Genomic DNA, 24,866 nt, shown 5'->3' with positions numbered 1-24,866 from the left:
ATCTCTGAGTTTGAGGCCAGCCTGGTTTATAAAGTGAGTCCAGGACAGTCAAGGCGATACAGAGAAAACTTGTTTTGGAAAAACAAAAACAAAAAGACCTGATTTTTTTCCTCTTGTTTTTTGAAGATTTGTTTATCATTTATATAGAATTCTGCCTGCATGTGTATCTGCACACCAGAAGAGGGTACCAGATCTCACTGTAGATGGTTCTGAGCTCCTATGTGGTTGCTGGGAATTGAACTCAGGACATCTGGAAGAATAGCCAGTATTGTTAGCCTCTGAGCCATTTCTGCAGCCCTCAAACTTACTTTTTTTTCTGGACATGCTGGCACATGCCTTTAATTTGAACACTTGGTTTTCTGGTTTAAGATTTCTACTTAATTGTGTCTCTGTGCGTGTTGTATGCATGCTGGTGTCCCAAGTTGGCTAGAAGAGTTTGTTAGATCCATTAGAGTTACAGGAGTTTGTGAGCTCTGGATATGTAATCTATGAACAGAATTCAAATCTCCGGCAAAGGAAGCAAGTGCTTTTAACCACTGAGGCACCTCTCCAGCCCCTGTATGTTTTTTGAGTCAGCATCTGATAACAGGCTCCTTCAAACTTGCTATGTAGAAGACTGGCCTTGAATTCTGGATCTTACCGTCTCAGCCTCCAATATTGAGAATGTGAAGTTTACCAGCTCATTTTGGTTTAGGTCTCTGTGTCTAATACTTTGACTATTTCTGAGACGTGTTATAATTTGTTTTCTTACTGTGTTAAGCTTTCTGATAATAGAAGCTATCATGTATCTATGGAATTCTTTCCATCCAAATAAAAAAATGAAGTTTGGCATATAGTAGATCACCAATAATGGTTTAATTTGAAAATACGTAGTCCCTATTAAAAGATTGCACACACTATGACACTGTTAAATGTGTCTTTGTTATATCTTTCAGGGCCAACAGCCTAGCCCATCGGTCCAGCAGTCAGGCCTTGTGACTCCAGTTGCAGCAGGGATGGGTTCTGGAGCACATACAGCTGATCCAGAGAAGCGCAAGCTTATCCAGCAGCAGCTTGTTCTCCTTTTACATGCTCACAAGTGCCAGCGCCGCGAGCAAGCTAATGGCGAAGTGAGGCAGTGCAATCTTCCCCACTGTCGCACCATGAAAAATGTTCTAAACCACATGACACATTGCCAGTCAGGCAAGTCCTGTCAAGGTGAGTAGGTTTTAGGGTGATGTCTTTATCTGAGTATGTTGGTGACATTATGGACGTAGACATATTCTGATATCAAAATACATAAATTTGCTTTCCCCTCTTTATAAACAAAGCAGCTTGATACTCTGCTGCATTTGAGACCCATAAAATACATCATCGTGATGTACATTGGCTTGTTTGTGTCCGTGTACAGTGAACCCTGATCCTTGTACATGGTAGATGAACACTCTTACTGAGTGCTTCCTATCTCTAAATTTGCCAGAGGTCACTGCTAGCTTGTTCTGGGGGTTTATCGTCACCAGCTACCAAGTATCGGGATTAACTCGATTGACATTTTGTGGGTACTAGGGCACAGCAAGCCCTTGACTGACTGAACTATCTTCCCAACTTAAACATTACCCATTTGCTTGTCGTAATACCTTAAAAAAAAAAAAAGCTATCTGGACAAAATACAATTTATCTACTTTGGCAAAATAATCTTGATGGTCTTTTCTTTGGGAAATTGTAAAGACAGCTGCTATATAACCACAACTGAGTAGAATATGGTAGGAGAGGAAGTTTTAAAGTCTTATACTTTGTGATATTTGTTTATTGATTTGTTCCGGCACAGCACTGCTCAGGTAGTACTTTTAAAGGCGTAGTCATATCCATGTGGGCAAATACTCAACCCCATACACTTTTTACCCCATTGAATACTTTTATGTGTGGCATCACTGTTCTGCCCTGTGTTCTGCACAATAGCTTGGAGTATCTTTACTTAAAAGAGGTACCACATATATTATTAAAACTGTTAAGTTGGCTGTTATTCCTGTTTTTTTTAAAAAAATTATTTTTTGTTTTATTTCAGTGGCACATTGTGCATCTTCTCGACAAATCATTTCACACTGGAAGAATTGTACAAGGCATGATTGTCCTGTCTGTCTTCCTCTCAAAAATGCTGGGGATAAGCGAAATCAACAGTGTAAGTGATTAAATCTTGGTGATTTATATCCGGGTATCTTGAGAAGCACACTCGTACCTCTTGACAGGCTATATAGAGTCTGCTTGCTAGGGTGAGACTTCTGTTGATTGTTTGATTTTGCTATTTTTTGCCTCGGCCTCTTGAATACTTTGATTATAATGTACACCTTATTATTATTAATTATTAATATTATTATCATTATTATTATTATTTTCCAAAATTGAAGTATCATTGTTTTGTCATTGAATGGTTTGCTTTTACACACTTGCAACCAAGTAGATCAAATGAAAAAAATGTTGAATTGGGGCATTGTTTGTTATTTTGGCCTCTTTTGTTTTCAAGATAGGGATATTCTAAGTTGAGTGCAGTGATACATTCCTGTAATCCCAGCACCCGGGAGGCAGAGCCAGGCAGATCTCTGTGAGGTTGAGGCCAGCCTAGTCTACAAAGTAAGACCAGGACAGCCAGGCTACATAGAGAAACCCTGCCGCGATAGGTAGATAGATAGGTAGGCAGGTAGATAGATAGATGGATAGATAGATAGATAAAATGGGGATATTCTGTGTAACATTCTTGTCTGTTCTGGACCTTGCTTTGTAGACCAGGCTGGCCTCAAACTCAGGGACATTGCCTACCTCAGTGTTCCAAGTAAGGTGTGATGGGTGCGTGCATGTATGTGTGATTTTATAAAATTATCAGATGAAGATAAGATTGTTCCTATAGGAAAGTAATAGGTAAAAATAGTACATTTTAAAAGTGCAGCTTCAGTGTCTTTCTTCCACGAAATATGAAGTATTAAGTGTTGAGATACATTTGGAAGCGGGCTTGGTGATGCACACCCTCAGTCCCAGCACTTTGGAGGCAGAGGCAGGCGGCTCTTTGAGTTTGAGGCCAGTGTGATCTACAAAGCAAGCTCCAGGACAGCCAGGGCTCCACAAGGAAGCCATGTCTTGAAAGAGACAGCGGGAGAAAGAGAGAGATTTGGAAGTACATATGAAGCATGTGACTAGAAAATTATTTTAAAAACTAATTGGAGACATGAGCTATACTACTCAGACACTTCAGTAAATAAAACTTTATAAAATCATTAAGTATTTTTACTTTTTTTTTTTTTTAAACCAACTGTAATATTTTATTTAATACTGTGTCTTTTGTCTTCTCTAGCAATTTTGACTGGAGCGCCGGTTGGGCTTGGAAACCCTAGCTCTCTAGGAGTGGGTCAGCAGTCTACCCCTAGCCTAAGTACTGTTAGTCAGATTGACCCCAGCTCTATAGAGCGAGCCTATGCTGCTCTTGGACTACCATACCAAGTAAACCAGATTACACCACAAGCCCAGGTGCAAGCAAAGAATCAACAAAGTCAGCAGTCTGGACAGTCTCCCCAAGGCATGCGGCCCATGAACAACATGAGTAAGTGCATCTTTTAGTCTAGAGGTGATCCTAGTTAAATGTGTGAATAGCATGTCTGAATCAAGATTAATCTGCTTGTAGGTAGACATGCTTCTTCCTCTCCCCCCCCCTTCCTTCCCTCTCTCTGTATCCCTGCTTTCCTACCTCTCCTGGCTCCCTCTGTTTTGTTTTTTACTAAATGATTTTTTGAAATTGAAATATTTTTAAATGTACTGAGATTACAAGTACACATCATAGGTGCTGCGGGTCTGAACACAGAGGGACCTCATGTTAGCATGGCAGGCACTTTACTTACAGAGCTCACCAGTCATATTTTTCGTTTTTAATATTTATCTGGATTTGTATGTTTCTGCTTCACTGTATATGTACCACATGGAAAGCCTGAGAAGATTAGAAGAAGTTATTGGATTCTTGGGATTGGAATTTTATATAGCTGTGAACTGTCATGTAGGGGTTGGGAACTGAACCCAGGTCCTCTTCAAGAACAGCAAGTGCTGTTTATCTCTGAGCCATCTTCCAGCTCTTTTTCTTCTTCTTCTTCTTCCTCTTTCTTCTCTTCTTATTTATTCCTCTTCTTCCTCTTTTTGAGACCGGGTCTCACTGGTTAGCTCTGATTATTTTGAAACCCTCTGAGGTAGAACAGGTTTACTTCTGATTTTCAGAGATCTGCTTGCCTTTTCTTTCATATTCTCTCTCTCTCTCTCAGATTTCTTTCTCTTTTTCTTTTTTTTCTTTCACTGCTCTGTCTCCTACATATCAGAAGAGGGCATCAGATCCCAGTATAGATGGTTGTGAACCACCATGTGGTTGCTTGGATTGAACTCGGGACCTCTGGAAGAGCAAATAGTGCTCTTAACCGCTGATCCATCTCTCTATCCTCCCCCCCCCCCTTTTTTTTTTTAAAGATAGGCTTTCTTTGTGTAACAGAGCTCTGGCTGTCCTAGATTCACTTTATAGACCAGGCTGACCTTGACAAACTGACAGATTACCTGCCTTAGCTGAGATTAAAGGCATGTGCCAGTATGTCTGGCCCTTACCTCTGCTTTCTGAGTGCTGTGATTAAAAATGTGATACAACATCTAGCTGTTCCCAAGAGCACCCTTTTTGAGACAAGGTCTGTGTCTTCCTTTTTAACTCGCTGCCTTATTTTTTTGAGCCTGTATCTTTATTAGGCTGGAGCTCACTCATTGCCTGACCAATAAGGCTGACCAGTAAGGTCTGGAGACCACCCCTTTTGGCACTTGGTGATATTGGAGCACTGCCACATCCATGTTTATGTATGTGCATGAGATTTGGACTCTAGTGCTGTGCCTGTGTAGCAACACTTTACCAATAAGTGTTCTTTCCAGCTTCTGTGCTTCTTTTCTTACTTGTTTGTAAGGTAATGTCATGGGTTAGTCTTTATGTATTGTTAATTGCATCGCTAATAATATATGCTAGTTTTTTTTCTAATTTGTCGTTTTTCTTCACTTGGTTTATGGTACTTATTGTATGATGCCTATTTTATTTATTTCTTTGCTATGTTTTGCCCAGGTGCTAGTCCTATGGGAGTAAATGGAGGTGTTGGGGTTCAGACACCGAATCTTCTTTCTGACTCCATGTTGCATTCAGCCATAAATTCTCAAAAGTAAGTTTGTTCCCTGGGTTCCTTCAAATACTTAATTACCTTGAGTGTTTTAGTTTTTTTTTTTTTTTTGATTTGCTGGTAGCTTTTAGGCAAGGGATTAGGCAGGATGTCCATGTGTAGCCTTACTTGACATTTGTGTCACTAAAAGTAGTAGGGAGTTTCTGTATTGCTGCTCCATCCCATTCTTAAAAGACGGATAGCATTAGAATATATTGTGCATGTGTATGAAGTTTTCAAAGAATGTTTCTTTTAATGCTATTTAAGTTATTGCTTAAGGGCCTTAGAGGGAAGGTGTGTCTACATGGCAACACAGTCTGTTGACAGTCTTGGCTTTGTAAATACAAGAATTAATTTTTATCATTCATAAAGTATTCTTTACTGAAATATGCTCACACAAACAGCACATAGTCTCATACACATGGTAGTAATTACTGTTAGCTCTAATTAAGTTGTCTTTCTCCAGTACTTCTTCACTAAAGCTATTTTATCTCTCATTTTAAAAGCCCAATGATGAGTGAAAATGCCAGCGTGTCCTCCCTGGGTCCTTTGCCAACAGCAGCTCAGCCATCTAGTACTGGAATTCGGAAACAGTGGCATGAAGATATTACTCAGGATCTTCGAAACCACCTTGTTCATAAACTGTAAGTAAGATGACATGTGTTATTTATAAGAGTTTTTGTCAGCTGGGTGGTGGTGGCAGCACACCTCTTTAATTCCAGCACTTGGAGGCTGAAGCAGGTGGATCTCTGAGTTCGAGGCCAGCCTGATCTACAGGCAGGTTCCAGGACAGGCAAAAGCTACACAGAGAATCTCTGTGTCAGCAAACCAGAAAATTACCCTGTCAGCAGTGCCTCCCAAATGCTGGGAATGTTAACGTCCAAAGCCATATTACTACTTCTGTGTAGCTAGGCTCTTGTTGTTAATCTACTTTTCAGGTCATTCTTTTTGTTTTGGGTTTGGGGGAGGGAAGTCAGAAGAGAGTATCATTACACACAGGTTAACTTTGAATTCCTGATCCTCTTTTTCTTCTCCCAGGTATTAGGTGGTGTTGTATGCATATGCTACCATGCCTGGCTTCTTAAATCTGTTTTATTTTCTGGTTTCTTAATGTTATTTTACAATAACATTATTAACATATAATGTTAATAATCATCATTAACATATAATTTATCATGCCTCAAATTATTTTTAAAGTTACTTAAAATTGTTTGTCTGTGGTTCATGAGATGGCTCAGTGGGTAAAGGCTCTGTTGTTGAGTCCATCCCTGGACTCACACAGTGGAAAGGAGAAAACTGACTCTTGAAGGTGTACTCTGGCCTTCTCACCAATCCTTTGTCCTGCATACATGAAAAATAAGTTGAATAAAAATTGTTGATATTTTGGGTCCGGCAGTGTTGCTCATTTCATATCGTACTTGCCTAGGCTCATAAAGCTGTGGTTTGATCTCAATTCCCATATCAACTAGGTGTGGTAGTTAGTATGGAGGAAAGGGGATCAGACTTGAAGGGATGCAAGGCTCCTGCATGTGTGTATAAGTATGTGCAAGTTCTCACACACATCTTGAAACTGGAATAAGTCTTCTAAAAAATACCGTGGCCACATACTTTACAGGGAATTACTACAGTGGGCACCTGTTTCTCTGTCATGTGAAATAGTGTCTCTTTGTAGTCTTAGCTATCTGGAACTGGATATGTATAACAGGCTGGCCTTGAACTTAGAGATCTTCCTTTCTCTACCTGCTGAGTACTGAGAGTAAAGGTGGTGGTCACCAGACCCAACTTTACAGTGTGAAACATGTATGGTAGCAAAATTACAGTCTCTTGCTCTTCCTTTACAAGTTCTTAAAATTTTTGAGTAGTTACTGGGTTTTGTTTTAATAAGCCAAATAAATTCAGGAGGAGTATCTAAAGGCTCATGATACTGGAGGAAAAATCAGGTTTTCTTTGTTTATGTGTCACCATATAACTTTTTAGTAGAATCACAAAGACCAGAGAGTAGTTAATTTTACTCATATGTATGTTTTTATGTGAGTTTATGCTGCCTGGGTGTGAGTGCAAGAGGGTGTTTGAGCCACCATAGCTGCCTGACAACTGGAACTGAAAGTCTTAATGACTAAGCAGTCTGTCCAGCTGTCTAGAAGGTATTTTTATGATGTCACTCTTCATGATTACAGAAACCCTTTGACCATCACTAACAAAAGTTTTGCTTAGTAATTGTAATCTATCAATCTTTACAAAAACATTCCATGGTTTTAGTGGCCTATGCCTTTAATCCAAGCAGGCAGTCTGATCGCTGAATTTGATGCCAGCCTGGAGTTCTAAGACAGCCAGGGATATACAGAAGAATGCTGTCTTCGAGAAGAAGAAAGCATGTTCAAAATTGTTACAACACTAGAGAAGAATAAAAATAGGCATACATGATTCTGTTGGTAATTGTTGAAAACTACACTACTTGGGGCTCTGGAGAAATAGCTTATTTAAGAGCACTGGCTGGGGTCCAGGCATGGTGGTACATGCCTTTAATCCCCGCACTTGGGTGGAAGAGGCAGCTGGATCTCCGAGTTTGACGAGAGTGTGGTCTACAAAGTTAGTCTAGGACAGCCAGAGCTATACCCTGTTTCAAAAAACTTAACCCAGCACACCTACATGGCAGGTCAAAATAGTCTGTAATTTCAGTCCTAGTATCCTTGATCATTTTCTGTTCTTTTGGCCTCTGTGGGCAGTGCACACCCATGGTGTACAACCATACGTGCAGGTAAAAATAAATAAAATAAAGATGAGCCCCATTGAAACTAACAACTTTTTTAAAAAGTGACTTTTTACTTTTTGTGGGGGTGTTTTTTTTTTTTTTTTTGGAGACAGGGTTTCCCTGTGTATCCCTGGCTGTCATTGAAATTACTCTATTCTATAGACAATGCTAACCTTGAATTCACAGTGATCTGCCTGCCTTTGCCTCCTAGACTGTTGGGATTACAAGTGTGTGCCACTGTGCTCGGCTTTGTGAGTGTATGTAAAGCTGACATGTTATTACAGTGGTGCTGTTTTATGTTCCAGTGTTCAAGCCATATTTCCTACTCCGGATCCTGCTGCTTTAAAAGACCGACGGATGGAAAATCTTGTTGCATATGCTCGGAAAGTAGAAGGGGACATGTATGAATCTGCAAACAATAGAGTGAGCATGGAGGGGTTTTTTTTTTTGTTTTGTTTTGTTTGTTTGTTTGTTTGTTTGTTTGTTTTTTAGTGGGTCTGTTGTATTTTAAATTGTCTTGGTGGCACATAATTTTAATACCAGTACTCTGGAGGCATAGGCATGCAGATCATATGAGTTTGAGAGGCCACTTCTTTAAAATGACAAACATTGCTGGTGTTTCTAGCAGTATTCTCTAGCTTTACTGATCCTTCTTCCTAATTCTGAACAGACAGAATACAAAAAGCAGTTCATTTTATTTGTTTGAGACAAGGTTCCAAGTGAAATTCACTGCTCTCAAACTGTAATAGAAGCTGACTTTGAACTCTTGATCCTCCTGTCTCTCTCCCGGGTGCTAGCATTTCATGTACTGCTAAGCTTGGCTGACAAAGCAATGTCTTTAAGTGTATATCAGTTATCTTAACTTTTTTTTTTTTTTTTTTTTTTTTAACTCTCATTCTTTCCCTCACCTTTTCTCCTTTCCCTCCTCGTCTACCCTGGCTGTTCTGGAACTAGCTGTGTCAGTAATTCTTCGTTCTCTTCCATAGAATGTTGTGAATCAGTTCCTGGATGTTTTATCTCAAGTAGCATTTTCTCTGCTTCAAATTGAACGTTTTAAAATTGGTACTACAATGTAGGCTATTCTTTCTGGACCCTATAAATTGCCAGTTTTGAATTTTATAAATAGATTTCTAGAAGTTTATTTTGTAAATTCATAGTGAAATTACTAGTCACATGTCATTGCTACCATAAGCTCATTTATTATTGACTTCAGATACATTAGGGCCTACTTTTGTTTTTGTTTGTTTTTGGTTTTTAGTTTTTTCAAAACAGGGTTTCTTTGTGTTGCCTTGACTGTCCTACAACTTGCTCTGTAGAATAGGCCAACCTCCAACTCAGAGATCTGCCTGCCTTTCTTTCTATAGGCAGCTTTAGTTATTGACCACTCTTCGAATGAAACCAATATTTGATCTTAGATATTTTTTCTGTTAATCAATTTCTGCTTTCTCCTTTTTTTTTTTTTTATTTAAAAAATACTCAAGGCGGAATACTACCACCTCCTAGCTGAGAAGATCTATAAGATCCAGAAAGAACTAGAAGAGAAACGGAGGACTAGACTACAGAAACAAAACATGCTACCAAGTGCTCCTGGCATGGTTCCAGTTTCTATGAATACTGGGCCTAACATGGGGCAGCAACAACCAGGATTGACTACCAGTAAGTGCTTTTTGTTATATTTTCTTTGTTTTTTTTCCTTTTTGGTTTTTTGAGACAGGGTTTCTCTGTATAGCTGTGGCTGTTCTAGACTCTTTTTAGACCAGGCTGCCCTCATCCTGCCTCTGCCCCCTGACTGCTAGGATAAAGATGTGTGTGACCACACCCAGCTTAGTTATTCTTCATATGAAGAATAATATACCCACTTTTAAAAACTAGTGGACAAATGTAACCTTTCAGGGTATAATAATTAGCATAACTTGACACTCTACAATTATTTTTACTGCCCAAGAGAGCCTTTCAAATAGAAAATGACAGCTTACATGTTTTCACTGGCTTTCTCCAGCATCCATTGTATTGTATTTGATAGGTACCCAGGAAATTTTGGTATATGAACTAAAATCAGGGCTCAATAGATAGTTAAGTACTGTTTTTGTTATTAGTGGCTTTTTTAAAGTTTTTTGAGACAGGGTGCCTTAGTGCGATATGAAAGAGACACCATGACCAAGACACCTGTTAAAAGAAAGCATTTTTTTTTTTACTACTAGAGCGGTAGTTGAGAGCTTTACATTTCGATCCACAGGCAGAGAAAGTAGAGGTGGGAGACATGGTTTTACTTTTGAAACCTCAGAGCCCAACTTTAGAGACTCAAGATCGCCTACTCAAACAAAGCTACACTTCCTTCGTCTTTGCAAATAGCTCCACTCACTGGAGGCCAAAACATTTAAATACGAGTTTAGAAGGGGCTGTTTTCATTCAGACTACTCCATGGGGGTCTTACTGTGTAGACCATTCTGGCTTTGAGCTTATAGAGTTCTGCTTGCCTCTGCCTCTCAAGTGCTGGGACTAAAAAGTTTGCACCACCAAACCTGGCCATATACTTCAATATAAACAGATTCATGTTTAAAATGACATAATACTGCATATTCAAAAGCATCATTTTATAACATAAACAGCTTCCATTTCTGATTTAACACTTCTTGATCTGTGAAGTAATCATATATCTGACTGTTAGGGATTGCTTAATTTACTACTTGATGGATAGACTATAAGTAGTAATGTTCAGAAAAAGAACAAATCGTTTTGAAGAGTAAATAGCACAGGCTGTGTCAGTTGTGTGATAAAGATAACAGTAGGGAATATCAGTATTTGTTGTGTTGAGGAAAAACAACAGGGCATGCAAGCGTACATCTCAGTTGCGGCCTGGAGGGTGGCAGAGGAAGAAGGAAAGCCATGCCTTTTGCATGGGAGGTCAGCAAGCAAAGGCATGGCTGAAGGGCAGGGAAAGAGCTTCAGCAAATGAATGTGGAAGTCCAAAGTGCCCTGGGAAAGCATGCTAATTTAGGCTTTAAGTATTCTGGGGAGGATACAGAAGGAAAACTTCTAAGTTAGAAAAGCTGGCATGTCTGTATAATGGGAGCTCTGCAGGTAGCTGCTCGCTTTTTGTTTCGAGACAGGTTCTCACACTATCCCACAGTAGACTTGAACTCATAGCAACCCTTTTAGCTTTCTCTGTGCTAGGTTAGAAATTTCAGTCTACCCTTACCCAAAAGAATAGAAATGATTTTTATTACAGAGAGTGGAGGACAATGTGCACGAGACACTCTACCTCTACTCTGTACATCCTGGGCATCAGACTCAGGTTGCTAGGTTCAGAATCAAGTGCCTTTATTCACAGAGCTGCTTTGCTGGCCCAGCAACACTACTCAGTAGACCTTGTTGAAAGTGTTTAAATAGATGATAACCTAAAAAGATAACAGTTCCATATTTTAATCTCCTTTAAGATGCACAAAATGAATGGTCTAGTATAATATGTATGCTGTTTCTTCAGATTATTGTCCAGTTAAAACCTTTGTTCTTTGAGATTTTTAGTTATTAATAATACTTGATGGGATTTTGTTATTTTTAAGAAACAAAATAATACTTAACTATTTCTATCTTCAACTCCAGATGGTCCGCTACCTGATCCAGCTATGATCCGTGGCAGTGTGCCAAACCAGATGATGCCTCGGATAACTCCTCAACCTGGTAAATTTTAGGAAAAAAATACATGGTTAATTTGTAGAGCCCCTGATGTAGAACAAAATGACTCTTGCTGTCTTAATTCCTATTTTAATTCAGCAGCGAGTTCCATAATTATCTGCTTTGGAAATTTGAAAATCTCTTGTATTAGAAATCCATCAAGGAAGGGAAAATGAGGAAGCAAGTTGACTGACAGGCCCAGGAGTAGATCACAGTAAATAAGCATCTGTTTAGAACCACCTAGACATGCTAGACATGGAGGTGCTTACAGGTGGTGGCTCTCTTGTGAGTTCAAAGCCTGCCTTACTTACAGAGTGAAGTCTAGACTAGGGAGAACTACATTGTGAAACCCTGGGTCAAAAAATAGCAGAAATAAGAATACTATTACCAGTTTACAGGTTTGATGTGAGTATCTGGGAGGCAGGGACAAGAGGCCAGGTATGAATTCAAGGCTGAGTTCAGGCTAGCCTGGGCAAGAATACAGAAGGAAAAGTTATCTGAGCTAGAAAAGCTGGCAGAGTGAGCTACACTACAAAGTGAGACTCTTTCAAAAATTTAAAATCATAAACAGTTTTGCATGTTGCAATTCCAGGACAGCCAGGGCTTCTTTTATACTCTGTTTTGAAAAATCTAGATGGATGGATGGATAGATAGTAGATAGAGCGAACAAATAATGCCCTTGCTCAGCTGGTATGACTGAAACAAATTGATTCAGAGTTTAAGTGTTACTTTGTTGTTCCCAAAAAAATGAGCAGAATCACATTTAAAACTTACATCTTGGGGAATGGAGAGATGGCTCAGAGGTTAAGAGCACTGCCTGCTCTTCCAGAGGTCCTGAGTTCAATTCCCAGCAACCACATGCTAGCTCACCACCATCTATAAACATATAACATTTAAAAACTTACTTCTTGTCCTTAAATTCAGAAAACTACTGAGATAAAATTCTGCATGTATTCACAGGTTTGAATCAGTTTGGACAGATGAATATGCCCCAGCCCCCCATCGGACCACGGCAGCCCTCTCCTCTTCAGCACCATGGACAGTTGTCTCAGTCTGGGGCGCTCAATCCGGTTAGTGTTGTCTGTATACTACCTTAAAAAAATACTTGAAAAACTAGTCCTAATATTTATACCTGTTTAAGCAATACACCTTTTATTCTATGACCAAAGTGTTTGTATCTGCGTGCACATCCAAATTACCTCTGTCCTTCCATGTGTGTTCCAGGGATCAAAGTCAAGCTTGTCAAGCTTGGTTACAAGTGTCTTTTTATCTGAGATATCTTGACAATTTGAGATTGTTTCCTAATAGTACAGCTTTGTTGGTCTTTAATATGGCACAGTTACCGCATGTGTAAGATTTGGTTGTTGCCTTAGCAGCAGAAAACATCCCTAGTCCCAGTTAAGCAGTATATAGTTTAGAAATGAGGAGACATTCAGTAATTTTTTTTGGGGGGGTGGGTAGGTGGTTTTTTTGTTTTGTTTTGTTTTCAAGACAGGGTTTTTCTGTGTAGCCTTGGCTGTCCTAGACAATGCTGGCCTGAAGCTCACAGCAGTCTGCCTACTTCTGCCTCTCAGAATACTGGAATACAGAATACTGGTGTGCCACCACGCTCAGCTCGTTTTGTTTCTGAACTAGGATTTCACTATGTAGCCCTAACTATCCTAGAACTCTTTATGTGGACCAGCCTGACACAGACACAGAAATCCACCTGTCTACTGACTTCCAGAGTGCTAGGTTTACAGGTGTTTGCTATCAGGCCCAGCTGAAAACAAAATCTCAAAGAAGTGGAAGTGCAGAAATTATTAATATACAACACAATTCATTTTTGTATCTTTTGCCTAAAATCATATAGAGGGGCTGGGGAAATGGTGTGAAAGCATAAGGAACTGAGCCCATAAAAGCCAGGGTGTGGTGGCTTAAAACCCCAGTGTTACAGTTTGAGATTTCCTACAGCTTACTAGCTAGCCATCCTAGTTCAGTATGATACCCTGTCTCTAACATAAAGTGGAGGGGCTGAGGCATTCTCTCAGCTAATAAGAGCACTTGTTGCTCTTGGATAGCATTCAGGTTCAGTTGTAGTGGTTCACAATTATCCGTAACTACAGTTCTAGGGCCTCTTGTCTGACTTCCATGAGCACACGGCATGAATGTGTATACACACACACACACACACACACACAGATGGAAAGAATGCACTAAAATAGATTAGTTCTAAAACGTAGAGAAAGTAGAAAGTACATTCCTATGTGTGTTATGATAAAATACTGTGAAAAAAAACCCAACCTAACGGATTGGTTTATTTGGGCTTGAGATTCTCAGTAATAGACATTTATAATGGCATACAGAGTGTGGCAACAGAAGCAGGAATCTGAGAGATTAATTTCTTTTCAGCCACACAAAAGGAGCAGAGTGGTCCAACTGAAAGGGGATCATAAAGCTACAAACTCACAAGTACTGACATACTGTGTCCAGCAAGGCTGTACTTGGCTGAAGGATCTCCTAATCCCTCCCAGGTAGCTCCACTGGCTGGAGATGAAATGTTTAAGGGCCAATCCTGTCTCATTCATATTTCCACAGCACCTACCCAGTGTCCATGTACATGCACACATACATACACTCCAGATTTCAAAAACAAAAAGGGAGATTGCGTCTGTGGAATTAATCCTGCAGTTACATGGATTTAACTTAAATTAAAATTCTGTTGGAACTACAATATATGAGGCTGGACAAATGATTCAGTGGTTAAGAGCACTGGCTGCTCTTCTAGAGGAACCAGGTTCAATTCCCAGCACCCACATGGCAGTAACTCCTATTCTAGGGAATCTGACACTCTCACAGAGACATACATGCAGTCAAAACACCAATGTGCATAAAATAAAGTGTGGTGTATAATTTTTTTTTTTTTTAAGTATGTGATCTGAAAGCCTAGTTGATACATGTTCTTGCTGCCAGACAGCCCGAATTCTTTCCCTAGCCCCTCAGGGAGCAAAGAGAACTAACTCCCTCTGCAATGCTCATTGTGGCACAGAAATACATAAATACATAAATACATAAATGCAATTTAAAAAATTACTTGCCCAGCCAGTTGTGGTGGCTGTAATCTCAAAGGCAGGTAAGATCTCTGTGAGTTCCAGGACAGCCTGGTCTACAAAGTAAGTCCAGGACAGCTAAGACTACACACAGAAACCCTGTCACAAATACAAACAAAAAATAACTTGGCTAGGTAGATAGCTCAGTCAATAACAACACTTGTCCCAAACCTTATGAACACATTTACTCTCCTATACCCATCTGGTAAAAAGAGAGCCGGTTCCTATACATCGTCCTTTGGCTTCCCATTTTTACTGTGGCACATGTACCCAAACACACACACAGTTGATACAATTTTGAAAGTAGATGTAGTGAAATCATGAATCTACAGGTCAGGAAATTGGTTAAGTTGCAGTAAATGCAAAACCTGTGGCCAGTGAAGTGATGGTTAAATAATACAAAATTTGTCTAAGTTTAGTTGGGGTCAGCAACTTTCCAAAGTGTATACACATGTATCATAGCTTACTGTATAGTTAAGAATTCTGATGAATACCATGGTATCTTACTTAATTTGTTGAACACTTTTTACATCCAAAACTACTCTCATAGTTGTTTGGGGTTTTGTTTGTTTTGGTTATTTAATTGCAATGCTAACCTTGTGTGGCAGTATAAAACAATAATCCTAGCCCTTTGGTATTCTGAGGATTGGCTGTTTCTAGTCTAACCTGGACTACCTAGTGAGCCCCTAGAAATGATACTGGAGAGATGGATCAGCAGTTAAGATTATGTTCTGGATTTTCCCCAATACCTATGTTCGTTTGCCTGGACCCATGCTGGGCAGCCCACATTTGCCTGTAACTCGGCTCTGGGGTCTGATACGTTGTTTTGGCCTCTTAAGCCAGCTATATATGTGGAATACAATCATAAAGACAAATGTATGTATATATGTAAGTATAAAATGTATTTTAAAAACCAATAGATACTAAAAAGCTGACAGAAGCAACTACTTTCCCATTTTGGCATTTCAGTCTTAAGGAGCTCTTATACTCTGCAACAGGTCCTTGTTCACCCAAGCAGAAAACTGCCAAAAAATTTTGCAAAGGTGATGAGGGAGCAATTGCTTCTTAGGGTCTCAAGTGTCTTGTTGCCCTCCCTTCCCCCCACCTCCCACCTGGCTGCAATTTCTTTTATCACTAACTAGCCCTTTGTAGTCCTTCATCCTGCTTTTCTTGTCTTTGAGAGTGCATGTATGCCTCAGTTTCTTGAGTCTTTGGAGTTCTTCAGCATTAGTGTTAGATCTCATAAATCTGCCACATTTAACCATGAGCCCTGTCCATTTTAGTTGACAAAAATGGGGTGTTTTTTGTTTTGGGGGTTTTTTGTTTTGTTTTTTTGAAATATGGTTTCTCTGTGTAGCCTTTACTGTCTTGGACTTGCTTTGTAGACCCAGCTAGCCTCGAACTCACAGAGATCTGCCTGCCTCTGCCTCACTGCGTGCTGGGAAAAGTAAATTTTTTACATTATGTTTCTTAGTTCTCCATGTTTCCTTTTGTTAAAGGACAGTCTGGATTCGTGTAGAACAGTTTTAGAGGTGAAGTTTAACAGTCTTAGCATGTTTGCAGATCATGAATACCACATTAGCCAGTAGTCATTTGATTTTTGTTTCCAGCCTTTTAGGAATCTTAGGTTTGTGTTGTTGAAGCAAACAGCCCATGCAGTTACTAATTTACTCTCCAGTGTGAAGAGAGGACTCAGTTTGCTTCTTTCTTGTTCTAGGTAGCTGTTTGCCAAGAAAATGTCCTTTGTTCCTTCACCCTCTTGTTTCTTAATGATACATGTTGGTAGTTACGAGTCTATTGTTCTTGGTTCTTTAAGTGGTTTGTTCTTTTACTTATTACTCATGTTTCTCCTCCCTGAACTGTCTTTTCTTTCTCTCTATTCCAAAACCTAAATAGCAGAGTAAGAGTGATTGCTAATTACAGTAATAGAATAATTGTAATGAAGCAATTGGTGCTGTATGGTTTAGTGGGATTTTTTGTTTTGTTTTTTGTGTTTGCAGCCTATGGGCTATGGACCTCGAATGCAGCAGACTTCCAGCCAGAACCAGTTCCTCTCCCAGACTCAGTTTCCATCCCAAGGAATGAATGTAACAAACATGCCCTTGCCTCCATCCAGCGGTCAAGCACCAGTGTCTCAAGTATGTTTTTACTGTTTAGATTACTCGTAAGTGTGCGTGTGTGCAGGTTTAGGTACTCAGGCCATGGGGCTCACATACAGGATAGCAGTATATGGTCCCTTCTCTCCTTCTGCCCTGGAGAGTGTATGCAAGGTCCTAGATTGGAGTGGTAGACACGAAGTGCTGATGCTAGTTGTCATAACAAGTGTGCCCTCTTAACTGTGGTCAAAATAGTGAGACAGGTTTTAGTGTTTAAGCCTGGCCTTTAACTCAAAAACAAACTCTCTTTTCTTTTTAAAAATATTTACCTGGAGTTGGGCATGGTAGTGCACACCTGTAATCCCAGCACTTGGGGAGACAGAGGCAGGTGGATTTCTGTGAGTTCAAGGGCAGCTTGGTCTACAAAGCGAGTCCAGGGAAGACAAGGCTACACAGAGAAACCCTGTCTCAAACAAACAAACAAACAAACACAAAAATTATTTGGAGTTTTGAGACTGGGTCTCTGGTAGTTCAAGTTGGCCTAGTCTTCACTGTAAGCCTTGAATGTCAGATACTCTGGCTTAGCCTCCTAGCTTAGCTAGGATTCTGGGTTTGCCTTATCACACCCTGTTTTGCACTTGAGCAAGAGGCAGTGGTATTGTGATATTATGTTGGTCATTTCAAACTCTTGATTTATTTATTTGTTTGTTTGTTTGAGATAAGGGCTCTCTGTGTAGTCCTGTCCTGGACTTGCTCTGTAGACTTTGTTGGCCTCAAACTCACAGAGATATGCCTTCCCCTACCTCCCAACTGCTGGTATTAAAGGTGTGTGCCACCACCACCTGGCACTCAGTCTTTTTAATGGAAGAAATAAACATTTTTTTTTTAATTATTAGGGGTCAAATCCAGCATCTGCATATGTACTGAAAGTGTTCTACCAGTTGCCAGAATCTTAGTATAGTAGCTCAGGATTACCTTGAATTCTTTCCGTGTGGTCTAGGCTAGTCTTAATTCACTATCCTACTTCCTCTCAAGTAGCTGGGATTAAAAGCCTGCACTACCATGATTGGCCAAGGAAAACATACTTAAAAATAACATTTTAGGGTTTGAGAGATGGCTTTGAGGCTAAGAGCACTTGCTGCTCTTTCAGAATACTGGTTCTGTTTCCAGTTTTGCATCAGGTATCTTCCAGCTGCCTATAACTCCACTTCCAATGGATCTGATTCTCTTTAGTGACCGATTTTCGAAACGTATATATAGTAGGAATGTATACATGCAGGTACTCAACACTTACACTTAAATAGTAATAACCCTTTATGATTTCGAATGGTCCATTCTTTCCTTTTTGAAAACTGATGGTATTCAGGCATGCACACCTTTAATCCTTGCTCTGGAGACAGACACATGTGCATGTATCTCTGTTGGTTCAAGGCTAGCCAGGTCTGCATAGTGAGACCTTGTCTTAGAACGAAAAAAGTTTGCTATTCTTTGTTTATAGAACTATGTGTAGTAAATAATATGTATTTGTAAATACTGTATATTTTTCATTTTAACAGGCACAAATGTCCAGTTCTTCCTGCCCAGTGAATTCTCCAATAATGCCTCCAGGGTCTCAAGGGAGCCATATTCACTGTCCCACTCTGCCTCAACAAGCCCATCAGAACTCACCTTCTCCTGTTCCCAGTCGTACTCCTACTCCTCATCATACTCCCCCAAGCATAGGGACTCAGCAACCACCAGCAACAGCAATTCCACCACCTGTTCCTACACCTCCTGCCATACCACCTGGACCACCACCCCAAGCTCTGCATCCCCCATCTAGACAGACACCTACACCACCAACACATCTTCCTCCTCAAGTTCAGCCTTCACTTCCTGCTGCCCCTTCTGCTGACCAGTCCCAGCAACAGCCTCGCTCACAGCAGAACACTGCAGCCTCTGTTCCTACCCCCACAGCACCATTGCTGCCTCCTCAGCCTTCGACTCCGGTAAGTAGATGTGTGTTAGAGTGTCCATAGGGCAAGTTAAGCTCCAGTGGTGTTTCTTTACCATTCCTTTCACTTCTGTTTCATCCCTTGTTCTTTTGTACATAGTTAGAATTGTTTATTTTCTGTTTTCTATCCCATAGTACTAGCTAGCATAGAAAGGCTAAAAGGAAGATTTTGTTTAGTTTTGCTGCCCAGTTTTTGCTTCTTTCTATATTCTAAGGCCTGAACACTCTTAAGGGTAGACAGTGATATCGTCATCCATCTGCTGGGATTAAAGGTGTGCACTACCATTGCCTGGCCCTAATCTTACTTTTAATACTGTCAGCGTCTCTGAAATAGTCATCTTTGGAACTTACATAACAGCAACAAAACCTTGGTAGCTGTTTCACGTAAAGCCAACTAGCCAACATTGGTTAGTCCTGTATCCCCCATTCCTAAAATGAGCTGAGGAAGACGAAACATAGTAATGGATCCAGTGACATTGCTCCCAAATTCAGTGGCTACTTCCATGTAGTTTAAATATAAATTCTGATTGCATAAAATTGACATGCTTTTTGTATTTTTCCCTTTTTCTTTCTAGCTTTCTCAGCCAACTGTAAGCATTGAGGGCCAGGTATCAAACCCTCCATCTACTAGTAGCACGGAAGTGAATTCTCAGACTATTCCTGAGAAGCAACCTTCACAGGAAGTGAAAATGGAGGTTAAGATGGAGGTGGATCAACCGGAACCAGCAGACGCTCAACCTGATGATGCTCAGGAGGTAAGAATAGAGCAGTTAGGTTCTGTTATTAAAGGAGATTTGTATGTGTCCATAGTAAAGAAGAGTAAATAAGGTGATGGTAATGTTCTTATTTCCAGGTGTGTGTTTGAAAAATTCCTGCCTTGTCTTCTAGGGTAAAGGTGACGATGGTAAAGTGGAACCTACAGAAACGGAAGAGAGAGGCACTGAGTTAAAACCTGAAATAAAAGAGGAGGAAGACCAGCCGAATACTTCGGCTACACAGTCTTCCCCAGCTCCTGGACAGTCAAAGAAGAAGAGTAAGTAAAGGCTAGGGAGACCATTTATTGGCAAAATGCTTGGCTCACAAATAGTGAAGATGGGAGTTGTTTCTAGCACTTGTGTGGATATGCCAGGTGTGTGTACATCTTTAATCCCAGTGCATGGGAGGCAGAGACATGAATCTGAGTTCAAGGACAGCCTTGTTCACTACATAGCAAATTTCAAGCAAGGCTGAGATAGACAGTGAGATCTTGTCTCAGCTGGGCTTTGTGTCACACTTGTAATCTGACAATGGGAAAGTAAAGAAGTGGGGATTCCTATAGCTTGGTGTCTAGTGAGTTTAGTTCCTAGTAAGATACTGTTTTGATACGTGGTAGGATATAGGGTGGAGAGAGTTTCAGAGTCCTTATCTGCTTTTTCAGAGGATCCAGATTCAATTTTCAGCATCCACATGTTCGCTTACTACCTCTATCTCCAGTTCCAGGGACCAAACACCCTCTTCTGTCCTCCTCAGGCTCTAGCATATAAATTCAAACAAACATAAAAACACAAAATATTTTTTAAATGTGAAAAACAAAAACAAGGTTATTGACCTGAATAAAAACCCATCTAACAATAACCCTTGATCTACGGACATAGAGACACATACAGACTCCATACATACTCTACAGACACATACACACTCCTGGCTCCTGGCTGGAAAGAGTGCTAGCTCCTACAAATTGTTTTTTGATCTCCACAGATGTCTTAGCATATGTACACAGGCACACAAATGCTCACAGATAAAAATATAACTCAATTTTTTTTTTAATCATTGGCCATGTTTCTTAAATTCTTTGTAGCTTGCATTCCATTTGAATTACACAAATCAAGGGTTAAGTCTAATATGTATCATCTAAATGCTGAACATGTCTTTGCTCTTGGTAATAAAGTATTACCCATTTTAATGAAAAACTCTTCTCAGTGCCTTTGATTAATTTAGGTTGAAGAAGCCAGGTCTTGTCTCCCCATTGTTCAAAACTGGTGTCATAAAAAGTCTTTTCTTCTCTTTCATTTTCTTTTTTATTCCTTGGTGGTTGGTTAGTGGATTTCATTGTATGGTTCCTCTCTGCCCTGTAGTCTTATTTCTTAGTAGGGACTTGCTAGGTAACTTAGACTGTCCTTAATCTTTATATCCCGGCCTGATAAAACGATGTTCCTGTTTTATCGTGCCCAGTGTTAGAAATGCAGCCATTTTCTACCACACCAGCTCAAAGAGGATGACATTTCTAGTTTTGCTTGACAGAACCTCTCTTTCTACAGACATCTTTGGGACTGTTACTTAATGAAGTCTCTTCTGTGTTTTGAGGCGCCTTTGATTTATCTGTCTGTCTGTCTGTCTGTCTGTCTGTCTGCCTGCCTGCCTGCCTGCCTGCCTATCTATCTATCTATTTTCTATTTTGCCAAGTTCTCGGTAAATCTGTAGCTGGAAAAGTAACTGAGCTAAAAAAAATTAGAAAGTTCTTAGTCTAATGACAAGAACTTTTTGTGTTCTATGATTCTTCAGGTGCTGTAGGAACATTCATTAACTTGGACATATTTTTAGCATCCTTTTGCTCAGCCAATAACTGATTTTTTTGGACTTTTTTTTTTCTTTCTTAAGTTTTCAAACCGGAAGAATTACGCCAGGCTCTGATGCCAACATTGGAGGCACTTTACCGGCAGGACCCAGAATCCCTTCCCTTTCGTCAGCCTGTAGACCCACAGCTTCTAGGAATCCCTGTAAGTATTTGGTATTTCTGTATTTTCTTTTAAACTGAGAAACAGCTTTATGGACATGATTTATATGTTAGAGAAGCAGAGCAAATTTTTAGTGTTTTCACTGTTACACAACTATCACTATGGCTTTAATTCATTCTCATATCCTCCCCCAAATAAACCCTATATCCATTAAAATCAGCACTCTTACTTTCCGAAAGTTAGGGCTGCCTAATTGCTCTGGATTCTTCTATTTTAGTTTTTCTATTCTGGTGTTGAGAGTCACAATCAGTGTGGAATGAAAACTTAGGAAATGCTTTGCACTGACCCACACCTCAGGCACTAACATAACTTTTTGAGATTCATCCATGTTATTCTTTCATTCAGTGCTTTTAATCATTTAATACTCAGTTATCTTGATGCTACTGCGTTTTGTGTATGTTTAGTTGGCAGACATTTGGTTATTCCCAGTTTTTGGCTATTGAGAACGTGTGCTGTGAATGTCTTACATAAGAACTGCTTTGCCCTTTTGTTTTGATTTTTCAGAGTATCTTACTTTACATTCCAAGTGACCCTTGAACTTTTAAGTTTTGCATCGGCCTTCTAGCACTGACCTTGCAGGAATGTGGATAAATTTCTATGTGGCTATAGATTTGTTTCTCTTGTGTGTACTTAGAGTTGCAGCTCTGGGGTTAACAGTTTATTATCACGTGAACAGCTGTAGATCAGGACAGAAAGACAAGTCCCTTAGTTTTAAAGATTTATATTTTGTGTGTATGATTTTTTGCCTGTTGAATATACATTACGTGGGTACCTGGTTCCTGGAGGCCAAAAGAGTGTTAAATCCCCATAGAACTGGAGTTAGTGTTGTGAGTTACCTAGTTCTGACCGCTGAAAGCTGAGCCCAGGTCCTGTATAAGAGCAGCAAATACTTTTAACTGTTGAGCCATCATCAGTCAGTGTTTCTTCCCTCCCCTCCCCCCCCACTTCAAACCTTAAGATTTTTTGTTGTTTTGTTTGGATACTGGCGTGGGGTTGGGGTGAGGTTGGGTGCTCTCACTGTGTATCTATCCCTAGTTGGCCTGAAACTGACTATGTAGACCAGATGGCTTCAGATTCATAGTCTTCTAACTGCCCCTGCCTCCCTGCATGCTGGGATTAGAGGCATTTGTCACAATGTCCTTCCCAAAGTTAGTGTTGAAAAGTTTGGAAGTTTGGTATTGGGAGTGCTCTTCTGGGGTACAGTTTATTCAGGATTTTTTTTTCCATATGTTTTTTGTTACCTTAGAACACTGATATTCTATGATTTGTATGCCTCTTTAGTGCTCAAAATTTAAAGATATTTGGTTCTGTTGTATGTATGTGACAAATTATCTGGACCTATTGTTTGGAGACTCTCAGTCTGCAAAGCCTCTTCATATATGTATATATTAATATTTTAAAGAAGTGACAGACTTAAGTCAAATTTTGGGAAGTAGACATGTCAAGATGTTAATGATGATAATAGGAAGATACTCCGTCTTCCCTAAATACCCTGCTCATGAGTATGTGATGTGGTGTTGCTTATACTTTTAGGATTACTTTGATATTGTAAAGAGCCCCATGGATCTTTCTACAATCAAGAGGAAGTTAGATACTGGACAGTACCAAGAGCCCTGGCAATATATAGATGATATTTGGCTCATGTTCAACAATGCTTGGTTATATAACCGTAAAACATCAAGGGTTTACAAATATTGCTCCAAACTATCTGAGGTATTTGAGCAAGAAATTGACCCTGTCATGCAAAGCCTTGGATATTGTTGCGGCAGAAAGGTGAGTAGCTTCTGGAGCTGCCTTTAATTCCTAAGATATGTAGAATCTAGTGTTTTCTTGGCTTAAAAGTACCCTGTTTCTGACTTGGACAGAGTCTCAACGTCTCTTCTCTTTTTTTTCCATGTTAATGGAGGTCAAAACAGATGATTGAATCACTTTACCAATGTGCTGCCTGACCTCAATAGGCCCTTCCTCCTAAGGTGTTCATTTATTGCACACACAGCAATGTATTTAGATTGTGCTTTCTGTGAAGACTTAAACAATTTATTTATTTATTTGCTTGCTCTCTTGTTTGTAAAGCTGGCCATATCTAGTATATTGAGTCATCAGGCTGAGCTCATGGAGTAGGAGCTTTATTTAGTTTGTTCCCCAAGGGTGCAGCTTGCTCCACATATGATGCTTTTTCATGTACATAACAGTTCTCAGTGTTACATCCCATGTTGCATATAGGTATATGGAAATAGTGTTGGACAGATATGTTTGTTCAGCCTGTTGAAATTGAGTAGTAAAGTTGTCGTAGTTTTTGTAAACTAAAGTGGCTAATTGTGATTTACTGGTGAGAGCTGGCTTGTTTCTGATTTGTTCTTGTGACTGTTCTGCCTTGTACTTTAGGCCCTTGTGCTCTTAAACAAATACTTTCTTTTGCAGTTGGAGTTCTCTCCACAGACACTGTGTTGCTATGGCAAACAGTTATGCACAATCCCACGTGATGCCACTTATTACAGTTACCAGAACAGGTAAGCTCAACCACGTGTGGACCATGGTACATGTGTCCTTACTGTAGAAAGTGCATGCAATCCAGATGTTCTGGTGCACGCATACATACACTGTGGTTCATATGTTACCTGCTTGAAAACATTAATTCTTTGCTTTTGTTTGCAAAGTTACACTATTTTCTAGTAAAAGAAACAGTAGCTTTACAAGTTTTGTGACCTTTTCTCACCTTGGATTTAGTATAAAAAGGTTTCCAAAATACTTACTTTGTGTCAGGCAGAATAAGAATAAAGAAATCTCCTGGAGGGAGGAGTAGCTAATTAGTAATTAGTAGAGTCCTTGCCTAGAATGCATGAAGCCTGGGTTTGAACTTAGCACCTCATAAATGGGGCACAGTGGTTCATGATTATAATCCAAACACTTGAGAGGTAGAGATTCTGTGATCACTTCCGAGTTGTCCTTAGTTGGCTACAGAAGTAAATTTGAGGTCAGCCTAGATTGCATGAGACCCAGTCTGAAAAAGAAAGAAAGAAAGAAAGAAAATGTGAGAAGAAAATACATATACCCAAGTCTTCAGAGACTTGGGTATACAGGGTTCTCTGCCTTACTCTTCTCTTGCCCAGAGGCTATAATCACATAAGTTGTATATACACTAATCTCTGGATCATGAGTACTCAGTCTGTTGGTAGTAATCGGCCTGCATTAGGGCTCATCTAGTTAGTGTTCTTGGACCTCTGCAACAGAACAGTAAGGGGGAGCAGTGACTGCCCTGTGCTTCTTTAATGCTGCCAACACTATGGTGTTCTGT

The 24,866-nt window shown here is 39.9% G+C and overlaps 1 protein-coding gene across 1 annotated transcript in view; it reads left to right on the top strand.

The window, feature by feature from the left end:
• Nucleotides 1–24,866, top strand: part of Ep300 (E1A binding protein p300) — a 68,052-nt gene that overhangs the window by 24,231 nt on the left and 18,955 nt on the right. Inside the window, exons 4-19 of the mRNA XM_021646489.2 lie at nucleotides 936–1,197; nucleotides 2,045–2,158; nucleotides 3,323–3,568; nucleotides 5,102–5,195; nucleotides 5,699–5,836; nucleotides 8,250–8,367; nucleotides 9,426–9,600; nucleotides 11,548–11,625; nucleotides 12,580–12,689; nucleotides 16,709–16,846; nucleotides 18,361–18,792; nucleotides 19,373–19,552; nucleotides 19,686–19,830; nucleotides 21,435–21,553; nucleotides 23,105–23,344; nucleotides 23,993–24,081. Of these exons, the coding sequence (XP_021502164.2) occupies nucleotides 936–1,197; nucleotides 2,045–2,158; nucleotides 3,323–3,568; nucleotides 5,102–5,195; nucleotides 5,699–5,836; nucleotides 8,250–8,367; nucleotides 9,426–9,600; nucleotides 11,548–11,625; nucleotides 12,580–12,689; nucleotides 16,709–16,846; nucleotides 18,361–18,792; nucleotides 19,373–19,552; nucleotides 19,686–19,830; nucleotides 21,435–21,553; nucleotides 23,105–23,344; nucleotides 23,993–24,081 (2,678 nt within the window). The remainder of the gene's footprint in view (nucleotides 1–935; nucleotides 1,198–2,044; nucleotides 2,159–3,322; nucleotides 3,569–5,101; nucleotides 5,196–5,698; nucleotides 5,837–8,249; nucleotides 8,368–9,425; nucleotides 9,601–11,547; nucleotides 11,626–12,579; nucleotides 12,690–16,708; nucleotides 16,847–18,360; nucleotides 18,793–19,372; nucleotides 19,553–19,685; nucleotides 19,831–21,434; nucleotides 21,554–23,104; nucleotides 23,345–23,992; nucleotides 24,082–24,866) is intronic.

This window comes from Meriones unguiculatus, chromosome 8, assembly GCF_030254825.1.
Source record: "Meriones unguiculatus strain TT.TT164.6M chromosome 8, Bangor_MerUng_6.1, whole genome shotgun sequence".
In the NCBI taxonomy this organism is placed as follows: domain Eukaryota; kingdom Metazoa; phylum Chordata; class Mammalia; order Rodentia; family Muridae; genus Meriones; species Meriones unguiculatus.
This window is presented reverse-complemented; position numbering and strand designations above follow the sequence as displayed.